The sequence below is a fragment of the Barbus barbus genome, assembly GCF_936440315.1.
Source record: "Barbus barbus genome assembly, chromosome: 38".
NCBI classification, from domain to species: domain Eukaryota; kingdom Metazoa; phylum Chordata; class Actinopteri; order Cypriniformes; family Cyprinidae; genus Barbus; species Barbus barbus.
This window is the reverse complement of record NC_136716.1, coordinates 3,298,934-3,315,439: the sequence shown is the minus strand read 5'-3', so window position 1 is coordinate 3,315,439 and position 16,506 is coordinate 3,298,934. Positions and strand designations below refer to the sequence as shown.

At 40.1% G+C, this 16,506-nt stretch overlaps 1 protein-coding gene across 1 annotated transcript in view; it reads right to left on the bottom strand.

Moving 5' to 3' along the window:
* Positions 1-166: 166 nt before the first annotated feature.
* Positions 167-16,506, bottom strand: part of LOC306857515 (integrin alpha-M-like) — a 39,800-nt gene continuing 23,460 nt past the window's right edge. Inside the window, exons 12-31 of the mRNA XM_079397494.1 lie at positions 13,996-14,113; positions 13,778-13,914; positions 13,529-13,675; positions 13,214-13,417; positions 12,597-12,730; positions 12,371-12,507; positions 11,483-11,634; positions 11,175-11,306; positions 9,409-9,482; positions 4,751-4,892; positions 3,673-3,771; positions 3,517-3,596; positions 3,296-3,382; positions 2,382-2,460; positions 2,174-2,269; positions 2,006-2,086; positions 1,775-1,885; positions 1,564-1,677; positions 1,219-1,329; positions 167-1,116 (exon numbers count right to left, since the gene is read on the bottom strand). Coding sequence (XP_079253620.1) covers positions 1,036-1,116; positions 1,219-1,329; positions 1,564-1,677; positions 1,775-1,885; positions 2,006-2,086; positions 2,174-2,269; positions 2,382-2,460; positions 3,296-3,382; positions 3,517-3,596; positions 3,673-3,771; positions 4,751-4,892; positions 9,409-9,482; positions 11,175-11,306; positions 11,483-11,634; positions 12,371-12,507; positions 12,597-12,730; positions 13,214-13,417; positions 13,529-13,675; positions 13,778-13,914; positions 13,996-14,113 — 2,316 coding nt within the window. The 3' untranslated portion in view covers positions 167-1,035. The remainder of the gene's footprint in view (positions 1,117-1,218; positions 1,330-1,563; positions 1,678-1,774; positions 1,886-2,005; positions 2,087-2,173; positions 2,270-2,381; positions 2,461-3,295; positions 3,383-3,516; positions 3,597-3,672; positions 3,772-4,750; positions 4,893-9,408; positions 9,483-11,174; positions 11,307-11,482; positions 11,635-12,370; positions 12,508-12,596; positions 12,731-13,213; positions 13,418-13,528; positions 13,676-13,777; positions 13,915-13,995; positions 14,114-16,506) is intronic.

The window sequence follows — 16,506 nt, the reverse complement described above, 5'->3', positions numbered from 1 at the left end:
CGCATTATTACCAATCACAAATGATTCTGTTGAGCTTATGAATGCAATGGCCAATCAGAGTCATTCAGATCAGTCATCGCAGTACCGGCGGTGTTTTGTTCAATGCTTGCGCTCGCTGTTTGAATTCTGTTCTCTGGTGAATTCTCTCATCAGAAACAACAAAGTTACGGTGTAAGTAATATATTCATTTCACAATGTAAACAGCTTCAGTGATTATAATGGGGGACTTTGAGAGTGCTTTAACTGTGGCTAGACTGACAGTGAAAATGTTAATTGGTAATGTAAATGTTCTTTGCTCTCTTTCTGTACAATGAAAGTGTTATAATTAGTAACTTACACCTCCAGTTTCACAGACATGGCTTAAGGCTAGTACCAGATATGTTTGAGCAGTCTCAACTGAAAATATCTTGCTCTGACATATCTTAAAATATGCCAGTTCCATTGTTCTGTCTCAAGATGCACACATGCAACATTTTCTTCTAAGGCATTTTTATAAAAGCTGCTTAAATATCTTAATTTTAACTAAGACCTAGTCCTTGCTTAAGCTAAGCCCTGTCTGTGAAACCGGGCCACAATGTTTTTATTACATTCACGTTAAATATAAAGTCAGTTGTGTTAAAAATATTTTATGGCATGACTCCCATATCTGGTACTGAAGTAAAAAGATGGGTCTAATGCATAGTTAAAGATCAACTAACATGATCTACAAAGGTGCAAAATTCATTTACTTACACATTGAAAATCGAGATATTTCATGATATAGTTAACACGTTTGTCACGTGACAAGCATGATGACATTGTTTCTCCTCCATTTAAAGCATCAGTACTTTTAAACGTGCAGCAGGCCCTTTTATTTAATAAAGATATTACAGAGAGCTTATGATTATCATACAAGCATTATATCAATAATATTTCTATGCACATGCACATAATAAACCTCATTAATAAAGTTGGTCCTGGAAAGTAGTTTCACTTGCATGTAAAGCCACATTTTAATTTTTAATACATCACTATTGTGGTTGATATAAAGGGGTTTTAGTTTGTGGTTGGCCCCTCTTCAGCGCTTTGTTCTGCATTCTCTAGCAGCTGCTTGTACTGGCTTTTGAAGAAACCAGCCTGAAAGAAAAAAAACATGCATTACAACACAGAAAAAAGAAACTCGAGGTATGTAGATCGCTGAAAATAAAAGGTTTGAAACTGAACATCCAGTATACACACCTTATATAGGGCCACTGTGATGAGAGCCAGTAGTAGCAGTCCTCCTATTACACCTCCAGCGATCTCTTTAGTCAGATTCACCTCCTCATACACCTCCACTTGAGTATGAATCTATATACACACATACTGTACATTAATACAATACTCTGACAATCCTCCTTACCATATAAATATATCATTATGGTTTACATTGTGCTTGCAAAGATATACATGGATTGGAAAATCTAAGATCTAGCATATGAACATTTACATTGCATGTTACAATCGTATATTTTTAGATTTCAATTTTTATTATTTTTCAAATTTTATTTAAAACATTTCTGGCTAATCTATATAAAATATTACCTGAACAGACGATGCAGTTTGTTGAGAATCAGAGGAAAAGAAAACATATTTGCTCTTGTCATAATCCAGAGATACTGAACTAACCAGCTGAAAAACAGCAGCTCTGAGTCCAGTCTAAGAGAGACAGATCATGACATTAAGAAATTATGACACAAAAAATCTGAATATATAGTCTGTTTTGAGATATGAATTTGCGTTAAATGTCATAAACCTGCTCAATCCATCCAGAGCTCACATTGCCAGTTATATTATAAAATTTCCTTTCATTCTTTATGAGAGTCTCATCACAGCTGAACTCGGCACAGGCCGCCACAGAGCAGTTCTGACACACACACACACATCCAGAGAGACAGAGAAATAGGGTCAATGCACAGCGAAGATAAAACATTATATTTTATGGACTTGTTTATGTTAGATTATGGAATGAAATGAAATCACTCACCACCACACGATCCTTTTTAATTACTTCGACAAAATCAGTTATGACAGGCTGCTGTTCCCTCTGTTTCACACAGCCAGGAATCTAAACGCACATACACTAGGTATTTGATTGTTTTGATTTTGATGAATGTGAATCAATATGGGCTTTTTCTAACACATTCATGCTTACCTGTATGTTTTTATTAGTCCAGATAGATTTATCTCCCAACATCACTGGTACTTTGATGAAAACTTTGAAACTTAGTTCTCTAAAGTCATTTTCAACCTGAAAGAGACAATTATTGCCATGAAGAGACATTGAACTCTAGTTCTTGATGAGATCATCTTTCTTTTAATTAAATTGTGTGTTCATGGAAGTGTGAATTTCATTTCAGTACCTTTAGTATCTGTTTGACTGGTTTATCAGTATCAAATTTCTGTGCAGTAAAATTAATGTGGAGGGTTGAATCTTCATGCCTTATTTAAAAGGGAAAACGTGTCAGTTATTTAATATTTTGTAATATTTATTTTGTAATATTTTATACATACACAAACATTGTGTTTCCATGTTTTATGGGGATATTCCATAGGTATAATGGTTTTTATAGTGTAAAATCTGTATTTTCTATAGCCCTACACCGACCCAGCACCTAAACCTACACTTCACAGGAAACTGCATTTTTAGATTTCCAAAAAAGCTTGTTTCCTCATGGGGACCTCAAAAATGTCCCCACAAGGCCAACATTTACTGGTATTACTGTCCTTGTTGGGGCATTTGGTCCCCACAATTTAGTGAATACCAGGTACACACACACTACTGGTCAAAAGTCCAGAAAATCCTTAAGATTTCCCTTATGTTTTTGAAAACACTTTCCTCAAGGCTGGATTTATTTGGTAAACCATGCAATAAAATAATAATAGTATGAAACATGAATATGAATATGAAGAGCCCAGAACTTAAATTATTTCTATAAATACATCTTTATAAAAATAATTGTCCAAAAAATTATTTTCAAAGCCAGAAATGCAAAATAAATGTTGGATTTCCTTACATTAATTCCACAAGTTGTCTAATGAGATTTATCAGTTTGAAGAATATTTACCTTGGCCAATTACTAACTACAGTTTAATACAACATATTTTTTAAATATATTTCATGTCAAACAAAATATAACCCTAACTAAATTAAACATTACATTTCAATTGGTTTTGCTTTAGAATCTCAGATTTAACTTTGAACATCAAGTGGAAATGTAACACCCATTGTCAAATCTGGGTGCTAACGTCTGTTATAGAGGAACAGAGCACTAACCTTATTAAGGCAATACTGATGGCATATTTGACACCAATGCTTTTCTCTCTGAGTAATTCACTGGTTTGAGAGTGTTGGTCATTCCCACTGTAAGTGATAGAGGGTTTTGGTTAGTAGTAGTATTTGCACTTATCAGTTTCTCATACAGTATGTGAATGGCTACTCAACAGCTCATGGTTGAACAATGCAGATGAAGGTGATATCTATCAAATGCGCCATACCTGTTGATTCTAGCAGTAAATGGGACCTTTTGATCGAAGGTGCTTTCTTTACTGATGCTGTATGTAATATGAAACAAAGCCTAGAAGTGGACGCAGGGAAAATGAGTAGTGCTAAAAAAATTAAAATGCACAGAACCATTTTAAAAATGACCTCACCTGAGATTTTCCTTTAAGGATGGGTTTGCTAATGTGACAGGAGGTCTCTCCAAATGAACCTTTTTGCTCACTGTCAAGAGATACACACTCCACTCTACCCTGCTCCAACAGAAAATAATGCATAAACAATCATTCAGTAACAATAATTGTCATCCCAATAGCTATTCAAACCAAGGACGATAACTATCATGATATATTATAACCCTATGACAATAGAAACAATGGGTCTCATTTATCAGTCTAACGTAGAAACGAGTGCAGATCTGAGCGCACAAATCAGCTTACGACAGAGCTCACGTGTGATTTATGAAACATTCGTATGCCGCCAATCCCATCGCACGAAAGATCGTACGTTGATAAATATGGCGGCTGAAAACAATCGTCATTTGAATATCACACCCCTAAAAACACCCCGGTTTAGAAGCCTCGCCCCTAGAGTTTACTACACGGAGAAACATAACCTGGCCACAAAGAGGAAGTAATCTCCTGACAGAGAAATTGATCTTACTCCAAAAACAGCCGTTAACCTTATAATTGCAAACAATGGCATTAATTTATATGTATATTAAATACCAGTAAACATAATTAAAAATTTATAAACATTATAAACACTATATAGCTTATTTAGTTCTCCTTAATCCACAACAAACCCTTTAAATGTAACGGTATTACAAAACAAGAATGAACAAAATGAGTAGCTATACAATTTTTATATTAAACTATGAAGTAAAACACAAATTAGGCTATAGTGGCATTCATATACAGAATACAACACAGAGCCGGTACCAGGGCACCTCCAACCTCCATCAGACGGGCATTTAAATCGCGTGCAGTTGCTGATGCTCGATTTTTCGTTAAAGCGTGCAGTCGCTTTCTTATTTGCGCTGTATTATCTGTACTTTCGCTTTCGAAATCAATCGCGTTCAGCAAGGAGGGGAGATGATGGAAAGTGGGGGGGCACAGTAACTCGTTTGGGGGAGTTTGACCTGTCAGACTGTGCCAGTTTCATGACAGAACTTTGGATTTATCTTTATAGACATTGTTTTTGGTGTCTTTATTAAGATGATATATGTTTTACCTGTTTAGATATGATTTTCCTGTAGGAAAGTCCAAAGGGGTAGATGAGGGTGAAGAGTGTGTTGTATGAGTTTTCTCCTCTGTTTTCTACAAAAACTGTCACATTGATCTCCTGCATAATGCCAACCTCTATATTTGTAGATCTGTATCACAGAAACAAAAGAGAAAAAAAAAATTATTTGGAATGAAACTATAATTGATTCCATAATTTGACATTATTGTATGGAGCCCCTAAAGGATTGTAAAATAATAATAACAATAATAATACTTTGTAATAAGATTGAATGGAAAATGCTTTTGCGTTCTTTTCAAAACGCTTGTGTTTTGCAAGAAAGTTTGTGCATGCTTGCAAAACTTTTTTAAAGGAAATATTATGATGCTGGACGAAAACTGCAAATTTTTTCCTTTGTTTCCTGTTTCCTTGTTTCTACGTCCCTGTTTATCATCAGTTGTCATGGGTATTCATTGTTCCCTATCTGTCGGTCACTACGAGTTATGTCGTGACGACATTAGGGGATTCACTTAGCCCCAATCATCTCTGACTTTAAGAGAAAACGCCAATGAATATTGGCTAGTGGATTGTGCATAGCTGAGCCACTCCCCGTGCATACGGGTATAAATAGGCGACAGGTGCATCTCCACAAAGTCTGGAAGCTGTTCTGGTTGGTGTCACAGTGCGAACAGCAGTGTCCCTGTCTGCAGCGATTCCCCTGGGCACTTCAACTAAAACAGCAGATTTCCTAAAAGAGCAAATCACGGTCGGTTCGCGTCTTTTTAAAGATTTTTTTTAAAGACCGCGGTTGCGGTCATTTCCTATCCTCCGTCGACAGCCACGATCATTGTCTTCAGTGTCTGGGCATCCAGCACGCTGAAGCTGCGTTCGTGGATGGTTATGCGTTCGTTCTGAGCGTGTAACCATGGCAGCGCTGCGATCGCGCCTCTCTCTCCTCTCTGTCCTCACGGGGATGGGCCCCCTCTGTCACTACCTGCGCTGGCTTCTCTACCATCGGACCATCGGCTAGTGCTCTGGGCGATCTGAGGGTTACAGTGGGAGCTTTCTGCTTGGCCAGTCCCCACGGACCTTTCACTCCTCCCGCAGCAGATGTTCTGTACGGCTCCCCAGTGATTCTGCTGTGCCGTCTTACACGTGCCCAGCATTTCATTCAGCGTGCCGATAGAGGATTAGATGTCGATCGCAGCATCGGGAGATGGGCAGTCGTCTACTGAGGATGAAGATTCAGCGGGGCTGCCCCTGTCGGGTGCACATCTCCCAGTCCCGAGGCCTCGCGGCGAGATGATTGGCCCCTCGTCACGGGCCGTGGCTCACGACCACGCCTTGCCCTGGTTCCTTTCTTCCCGGAAGTGCACGAGGAGCTGATGAAGTCGTGGGCGGCCCCTTTTTACGGCCAGAAGCGGGTTGTCTGCCTCCCCAATCCTCACTACCCTCGATGGCGGGGTGGCTAGGGTGTATGCTGACCGAAGCAGACCGAAGCCACCCAACACATCTTGCCCCAGTCTGCTGGTCGCTGTGGGCGCCCTCCTGTGTCCCCCTGAGCTGCTCCGCCCCGTGCTGAATCATCACCTAGGCCGGCGTGTCGAGCCTCTCGCAGGAGCGCGGCACCCCCCGTGTTCCAGCTGGCCCCGCTATCGTCCAAGTAGACGATAAAGCGGCCCTGACACAGGCAACCCGGAGATGTGGGAAGCTGCTCGATCTCAGGAGATGGCGAGGACATGCCCTCCTTCCCCCGAAGGAGGGCATGGGGAGAATCATTTCATTCTGTTCATTCTCATTTCAACCACATTGTCAAAGAAAGAGCAATTTCCCTTTCCTCTGGGTTCTCAGGCTCGCGGGCTGACAGTGTGCGAGGCATTGTCTCCTCACTCTCGCCTGCGACGCCCCCTCTTGCCAGCAGCCAGACGCTAATGCGTTGTCACTCATTCAGCCCTGGACGGACCTTGTCTTTCTACGGGTCAAAGTACCCTTAGAACAAGTGTCTCAGCATGTCGTTGTCACAATGGATGCCTCCAGTGCGGGCTGGTGCACTACATACAACAGGCAGGCAGCCTCGGGGTTCTGGACAGGGCCTCGACTGCTTTGGCACATCAACCGCCTCAAGTTGCTGGCAGTACTACTAGCCTTTCAGCAGTTCAGCCGCTGCTGCTTGGCTAGCGCATGTGGTCCACACAGACAACACTGCTGCTGTCTTGTATATCAACTGCCAGGGTTGTCTACGATCACGTCGCATGTCACAACTCGCCCGCCACCTCCTCCTCTAGAGTCAGACGCAGCGTAAGTTGCTGCGCGCCGTCCACATCCTGAGGGAGCTCAATCGTGCAGCCAATGTGTTCTAATGACAGCTTACATTCCCCGGAGAATGACAACTCCATCCCGAGATGATCCGGCTGTTCTGGAGTCAATTCGGGAAAGCTCAGGTAAACCCGGTAGCCTCCCACGAGCCCTCCCATGGCCAGTTATATGACACACTGGCACGCAGCTGGCCTTGGGTTTTATGCAAGTGTGCGCTTCCCCCAGTGAGCCTTCTCACACAGACTATGTTCAAGGTCAGCGAGGACGAGGTCACCCTCCACCTTGAAAGCGTATGTGGCTGCTATCGCGGCACATCACGTTGCAGTGGACAGCCAGTCCCTGGGAAAGCACGATCTCATCGTCAGGTTCCTGAGGGGTGCCAGAAGGTTAAATCCTCCTAGGCCACCCCTGGTGCCCTCCTGGGATCTCTCTGTCGTCCTGGCTGGACTTCAGAGGGGTCCCTTTGAGCTACTGGTTTCAGTCGAGCTGAAGTTCCTGTCTGCTAGGACAGCGCTCCTGACTTCGCTCACTTCCATCAAGAGGGTCGGGGACCTCCAAGCATTTCAGTGAGCGAAGAGTGCCTTGTGCTCAGGCCGGACTACTCTTACGTTGTCCTGAGTCCCCGGCCTGGATACGTGCCCAAGGTTCCCACCAAGCCCTTCAGGTGGTGAACCTGCAAGCACTGCCCTCGGAGGAGGCAGGCCCAGCCTTGGCGTTGCTGTGTCCCATAAGAGTGCTGCGCAAATATTTGGACCGCACCCGGAGCGTTAGATGCTCTGAGCAGCTCCTTGTCTGCTACGGAGATCAGCAGAAAGGGAAGGCTGTCTCCAAGCAGAGGTTGGCCCACTGGATCGTGGATACCATCGCCTTGGCATACCTATCTCAAGGCGAGCCATGTCCCCTGGGGGTGAGGGCTCACTCCACACAGAGTGTTGCTTCCTCCTATGCCTGGCGCATGGCGCCTCTCTGGCAGACATCTGCAGAGCTGCGAGCTGGGTGACACCAAACACCTTTGTGAGATTTCAGTCTCTGCGTGGAGCCAGTTTCGTCCCGTGTGTACAGGTAAGTGGCGGGAAGAGTTGGCCCGTGTCATACTTGCTGCGCCATTCCCCCTCACCCGGGGATGTGAGCGCCTTTTTCCTCCTCCAGTAGAGTTCCCCGGATGGCGAACCCTGGTGGGGACTGGGTGGAGCAGTCTGACACCAGGCCCAGTACTGGTGTTAGCTCGCCCGGGTCTCCAGTCAGGACTTATACTGGGCTAGGTGTCCATATGGTTTGATTCCCTATGGGCAATCCCATATGTGTAATCTTCCACGGTAAGGTTTCCCCCTCTGTAAACCCGTGTCTTCCCTTTGACAGAGCACTCTGTCTGGCTCTGTTGACAGCTCTCCTCTCTACTCCTAGGTAGGATCTGCCTCAGAGTCCCATTTCGTATGTAGTACTGCCCCAGGCCTGGGTCAGTCCATATCAGTGTCTCCACATGTTACCTCCCTTCGGGCAGAATGTGGCCTCCGTAGCGCCCTTCTCCGGAAGGCTTGCTTCCCCATCCTTACTGCCAAGCTGTAAAAACAAATAGGAAAGACTTGAAGCAATCTTTTGTTGAAGGTCGAAATCCCTTCTAAATTCTGTGGTGAAAGGAACAGCGGCTTGGCTATCTCCAGCAGTGATGTACTCACCTGTGGTCCCTGTGGGTACCAAGGTCAGCGAATTTGCGCTGGGGCGATGGGAAGGTTACGACCTTTGCATGGCATTTGTCTGTCACATGCTTGCTTGTCAAAATTTGCAATGCCATAAGGTAGGGAACGTCTCGGTTACGGCTGTCCGTCTGCAACGGAGACGTTATGTCCCCATGCCACAATCTTGAACCATCGCTGGGTGCCAAGGACACGTTCTCGGCTTCTCAGCGGAAAAACTGATGAGTAGATGCACCTGTCGCCTATTTATACCCGTATGCATGGGGAGTTGCTCAGGTATGCAAAATCCACTAGCCAATATTCATTGGCGTTTTCTCTTAAAGTCAGAGATGATTGGGGCTCCCAAGTGAATCCCCTAATGTCGTCACGACATAACTCCATCAGGGAACGAGGGTTACATAAGTAACCGAGACGTTACTAATTAGAGAACACCTGTTTTGCACTGGGTTTGTTTCCCTGTGTATTTGAGACCTTCAGTTCCCTCAGTTCATAGTCTGGTGTTTTTAGTGTATAGAGCACACTGTTATGTTGATTCTTACCATGGAATATTGCCTTTGATTTTGTACAAGTAAAGCACAAGTAATGTTATTATTTGCAAATTTATTTGTGTCATTCTTTAATATAATACAGAATAGCTAAACGTAAATATTTGCTCACCCAGAGAAATCGAAATCCATCCTGAGGTCATCCACACAAATGTCATCATGTCCACAATTTATCTCAAAGTCCAGCTGTGGAATGAAGATATTAAGATGAAAAAAAAATTCTTAAATCATAAAAAAACTAAATCACATATTACACTAGATATATAGTTAATATATTTAGACATACAGTGCTGCTTAAAAATTTGTGAACCCTTTACAGTTTTCTATTTCTGCATAACCCAAAACATCATCAGATTTACAGAGGCCCCATTTAAACAAATGAAACAAAAATATTTTCTTTTTCATTTATTTATTGAGAAAATGATCCAGTGTTACATGTGTGTGTATGTTGTAAAAGTATGGGAATCTCTAGGATTAGCTGTTAATTTGAAGGTGAACTGAGAGTCCATCCATTCTGTGTCATTGACTGCCCTATTTTATTTAAAGAACAGGGATCTATCAAAGTTCAAAAATCATGTTTGTGGAAGTGAATCATGGCAAAAAACAAAGGAGATCTCTGAGGACCACAGAAAAACAACTGCAGTTGCTCATCGGGCTGGAAACGTTTAGAAAACCACCTCTAAAGAGTTTGGACTTTACCAAGAAGTCAACAGACAGATGTCTAATGGAGGAAAGTCAAGACCACTGTTACCCTCCCCAGGAGTGGCCTACCAACAAAGATCACTCCAAAATCAAGATGTGTAATATTCCACGAGGTTGCAAAGGAACCCATGCTAAATTCTAAGTAACTAAAGGGCTAATGTTAATGTTCACGTGTCCACCATCAATAGAACACTGAACAACCATGATGGGCATGGCAGAGTTGCAATAAGAAAGTCGCTGCTTTCCAAAAAGAACAATCGCTGCCTGTCTGCAGCTAGCTAAAAATCATGTGGACAAGGCAGAGGGCTACTGGAGAAGTTTTGCGGATAGATCAGACCAAAATATAATTTTTTTTTGTTTTAAATGAGAAGTATTACGTTTGGAGAAAAGAACACATTGCATTCCAGCATAAGAAACGTATCTAATCTGTGAAACATGATGGTGGTAGTATCATGGTTTGGGCCTGTTTAGCTGCATCTAGGCCAGGGCTGCTTGCCATCATTGATGGAACAATGAATTTGGAATTATACCAGCAAATTCTGAAGGAAAATGTCAGGATATCTGCCTGAGAACTGAATATCAAGGGAAAACGGGCCATGCAGCAAGACAATGACACAAAACATTTTTACCCAATAATTGTTAAAGAAGACGTTCATGTTTTGGAATGGCACAGTCAAAGACCTTAATCCAACCGAAATGTTGTGGAAAGACCTGAAGCAAGCAGTTAATAGGAGGAAACCCACCAACATGACACAGTTGAAGCGGTTCTGTACTGAGGAATGGGCTAAAACTCCTACAAGTGTTTATGCAGGACTGATCAGCAGTTACGAGAAACTTTACCTGCAGTTATTGCTGCAAAATGGGCTCAAACCAGATATTAAAACAAAGATTCCCATACTTTTGCAATGCACAGATATGTAACATTTTGAAGAATGTTTCAGCTCATCCATAATAAAAGTTAATAAGGTCCAAAATGACACTGAACCTCATAGAGTTTCATTGTAAGGGCAAGCATAGACATTTTTCAAAATATCTACTTATCTACTAACAGAAAGAAAGAAAGTCATACAGGTGATGTACAGTTAATAATGGCAAGCAATCCCTTTAACATTACATATGAAATATATATGTGACATTGCAATTAGAAATTGTAGAGATTGGTATGCCTTCCCTTACATTGTGGTCTGTGGTGGTCTTTATCCCCGGCAGCAGTATTGGCCTTATGTTTTGCAATGTGGCAGATGGTAGTCCCTCAAAAGTGAATGTTAATTGATTGGACAAAGGGTTCAGAGCATCTTCTGAGAAAGCCTGATGGGATACATATAAGATAGACGTACCATAAAATCATGATTTTTCAGTTTGTGTTGGCACATTGTTGCCAAAAGTACAACACTTTATTATTCCCATTCATAAACATTATTTTATGCAGCCAGAATAACAGACTCTGATATTTGAAAGTATGAAAAAAAATCTTTCAGACTTACGTCTATAAGGAAAGGATGACTTTTGCAAGTTTCTTCATTAAACCTAATGTTCATCATGTAATTGTTGAAGCGGTTTTTGGGTGAGAAATATGCTCGATATTTCTGTCGCTTGGCATCCAGAATTATTGTGTAATTAATATTTGCTGTTAAGTCTAGATAATAAACATAAAACAGTCTTATATATATAAAAAAACATAATAATAAAATAAAAATCAGCCAAAGTAATACACAGAGGACATTTTCTTTGTTTTCAATTTTGTTTTCAATTTTTAAAATATTTAACTTTTAAAAATGTAGTACTGTTTAAGTCAGACATAATATTTTGAACATATTTATTATATAAATACAGTACCATGTTTGCAATCATTACAGTAAAAACAACAATATTGTGACATATTATTGCAATTAAAAAATATATTTAAAGTGCATTTTATTATGACATTTATTGTTTTTACTTATTAATTTATTTCCAGATAAATAAATAAAAAATATTGACCCCAAATTTTTATTCATATCTGCCACTGACTCTGATCATTTTGTCTACTTAAATGAATTCTCTCAGATTGAATAAAACTTTTTAAAAACTGTTTAAAGCTTAAGTCTATGCCACTAGTTCATCATCAACAAAAGTCAGTTTTTTCAGACAGGGTTCCTGAACAGGCCCCCTTATGCCATCGGTTGGTCCAACCAATAGTCCTGCCCCCAAATTCATGCCATTGGTTGAGCCAATGCTGCTGAGTTGGCATTATCATGTAAATATTTCGGGACACCACAGAGACAGTAAATTTATAGTTGTCCCTGCAGTTTAAACTGGCACAGGTGAAACTATCTGCACATTGACTTTACACACTTCACAACATCAAAGAATAGTTGTAATTTTGGATAAACCTCTTATGCTGTGTCTGTATGGACTCATGGTGAAGCACACTCTCATGGTGTTTTTCAGTGACTGCTCTGTTTCACCGGTTGGTATTTTGGATGCGTTGTAAGTTACTTTGGTTTCCAAATGCATGATGGGTCTGGACCTGAATGATTCACATATAACACATATGAATGATCATGCCTGAATCGGTAGTTTTGTATATTTAGAGTTCTTTATAAAACAAAAACACACCTGAGAAGCAGAACTGCTCCCATGGTCCCAACAGCAATATCAGGAAGGCTGTCTCTGCTCTGGTCTAGAGAGGACTGACTCAGTGAAATCCCAAAGAACCGCAAACCTGGTCGTACAGATGACCCAGCAATCCTCTGTCATCACATACAGTGAAGGAAAGGGGGAGAATAAGACACAGAGGATTTCAGAATGGCGGGTCTTCAGGTAAAACAGAAAAACAGTTGCCGTTATAATAGGCACTGACCACAACCAGTGTTCAACGGGATATTTGTTGTTGTGTGTTTTGACAAAAAACACTTGGAATGTTCCTCTGGAGTTATTGATATAATTATTTCCAGTACATTAAAGAAAATGATTTGTTAAATTTTTTTTTGTCTTACGACAGCTTGGGTAACAGGGTTCAATAATGATTGTGCTTGATGAATTTTAGTCAAATCTATTATCAGTGGGGAAAAAATACTTAATTTTAAATAACTTTTTGCAAATATAAAAGTTAAACATCTAATAGTTCTCACAACAACAAAAACAGAACGTGTTTTTATCCTATTTGTGAAAACAGCGGGTTTAACTGTTAATAAGTTTTTTTTTCTTATTAGCTCTTTTCCCACCCATCGCACCTGTGAATATGTGGGATTTATTTGATATGCTCCTCCATTGAAGATGTAGATGCTGCCCTGTCCGTCCTCCTCTAAAGGAGCTCCAATAAGCACATCCATGTAACCATCACCATTCAGATCTGCTGGACTGGCCAAAGAAGAGCCGAACCGACCCCTCTGACCTGCCATTCCCCCCAGCACCATACCCGAAAAAATGATGTTCGACTACAAAGACAGACCAGAGAGAGAAGTAAACAAACAAGCAAATCAAATATCTAAACTTAAATCAGAAGTGATTTTATAAACGATCTAAAACATTTAATCCCCATCACTTACCAACTGACTGAAGGTGTAAACAAACACTTTGCCCTCCCGGTCAGGCTCCATGTACATTGGTGCCGATACCAACAGGAGGTCTGTTCTGGAGTCACTGTTCAAATCCACCACACAAACCTCAGCTCCAAAATATGAGCCAATCTGAGGCTGAGAAAAGATATAAAGATATATAGTTTAACATACGGGCTTACTTACTTTCACTTGCTTGTGCAATATACTAATATTTAACACAAATATTAGTTTTATAACCTTAGGTGGATCCAGTTGCTTTAAATTGCTCTGATTATCAATTCTTGAAACAGTCACTTGTCCCTTATGCTTGTGTCTTGGTGCTCCCATTACTGCATACTTTGCTCCGAGCATTGTCGCTATTGCCAAGGAATAACCTGTAAATAAAATAGACTAAAATATTCTGATGTATTTGGCTGGTTACATTTTGATATACACAGTTAAAGAAGAGATCTTACCTAAATAACTGTCATGCTCACTTCCAGCTTGAAAGGCATTTAACTTATCATTTTGTGTGTACAGCTGATATCCACCCTTCCACTGGAAAGCTCCCACTGCAGTCATTATTATATCTGTCTGAGTGCATAATATTAGAGGAATGATAAGCTGCTTGCATTACAAGCATCCAATTCCATTCAAACTCACATGTTTTCTGCCACCATTGGAAATTTTTCCATTCAAACACTGAAATGACGATTTATTATAATATAATTTAATATAATTTATTATAGTCTTTCCGTTACTGTCGACAGCATGTGAATATAAGGCACAAGACTGGGTGTTTGCTCCTAAGCGTCTAGTCGTAACATCGAAGTAATTCACACTGCATAATTTTGGCACCAATGTGGGGTTAAAAGCAGTGCTAACAATGCTAGTGGTTACCTACGACAGCAAAATAATCATGTTATAACTATGGAGGGGTACAGCACGTGTATGAACAGCACGCAAATGCTTGAATTAAACAGAACAGTAAAGACCGCAATTTAAGTAATACACTGAAAAAATATACAGTATATATATATTTTTTATAAATATTACTTGAGTATGTTTTACAAGAAAATACTATTTCAGTCTTTCTACTTCTTTTCATGGTAATTCAATGTGTTACTTGTGCTTCTTTGTATTTATTTCTGAAAATTACTAGCAAAGTGAAAATTTTACATAGTGAAAAGTGAAAATGTAAATCCCACAGCATTTTTTTTTTTTTTTCAGATTTCCAATTGGTTTTTATTTCTTTATTACAATTTTTTGTGTAATTCTAACCTACAGTGGGTATAAAAAAAATAATCTCCCCCTTTAAACTAATCATATATTGTTGCTTTGCAGCCTGAAATTAAGACAGACAGTTTTTGTTTTATCCAGCTGTATTTACTCAGTGCAATTTATAACATCCAATGAAAGATATAACACCAACATGTCCGGAAAAATAAATAAAATCAATGAATCAATGAAAAAGGTTAGAGAAAAACGTATCGCGCCATGGTACAACAGTTATACCCATAAGAAAGAAACTCATAATCATTAGCGCAAATGGAGAAAAACTAACTTGGAAGTTTTTAGAATTGCGTGGAAAAACAGTATGTCCAGCAACAGACAGGCTCTAAAAGATCCCAGGGCTAACCAAAACAATCCAAGGTTTTTATTTAGCACAGTGGCTAGATTAACAAATAAACAGACGCCACCCGATCTAAATATTCCCTCACACTTTAATAGTAATGACTTTATGAATTTCTTCACTGATAAAATACACATCAGATATACAATAACAAATGCAGATTCTACGGTGTTTAGTATTTCAGTTTCATTCATCACACCCAAAGTAAAACTGCAGTGCTTTACAACTATAGCACAGGAAGAGCTAAATAAACTTATCAGTGCATCTAAACCAACAACATGTTTATTAGATCCTGTACCCACTAAACTACTGAAAGAGTTGTTACCTGTAGCAGAAGAACCACTTCTCAATATTATTAACTCATCGTTATCTTTAGGCCACGTCCCAAAACCATTCAAGCTGGCGGTTATTAAGCTTCTTATTAAGAAACCACAACTAGATTCTAGTGAACTGGCAAATTACAGACCCATTTCAAATCTTCCGTTTATGTCTAAAATTTTAGAAAAAGTTGTGTCTGCTCAATTGTGCTCCTTCTTGCAAAAAAATGATCTCTATGAAGAATTTTAGTCAGGTTTCAGGCCTCACCATAGCACAGAAACTGCACTTGTTAAAATTACAAATGACTTGCTTCTTGTGTCAGACCAAGGCTGCATCTCATTGCTAGTATTACTTGATCTTAGTGCTGCGTTCGACACTATAGACCATGACATACTCATAGATCGATTACAAAACTATACTGGTATTCAAGGGCAGGCTTTAAGATGGTTTAGATCCTACCTGTCCGATCGCTACCACTTTGTTCATTTAAATGGGAAGACATCTCAATTATCACCAGTAAAGTATGGAGTACCACAAGGATCTGTCCTAGGTACTCTGCTATTTTCAATATACATTTTGCCCCTTGGTAATATTATTAGAAAATACGGGATGAGTTTTCATTGTTATGCTGATGATACTCAACTATATATCTCAACAAGACCAGATGAAACTTCTAAACTATCTAAGCTAATAGACTGTGTAAAAAATTTAAAAGATTGGATGAACAATAATTTCCTCCTATTAAATACAGATAAGACCGAGATATTACTTATTGGACCAAAAAACAGTACACAGAATCTCTTGGATTACAATTTGCAACTAGACGGATGTACTAAACATGCTACCTGTTTCTGATGCAGAAAAGATAGTTTGTGCATTCATGACCTCTAGACTGGACTATTGTAATGCACTGCTAGGTGGTTGTCCTGCATCTTCAATAAACAAGCTACAGATAGTCCAAAATGCAGTGGCTAGGGTTCTTACCAGGTCAAGAAAATATGATCATATTACTCCAATTTTACAGTCTCTGCACTGG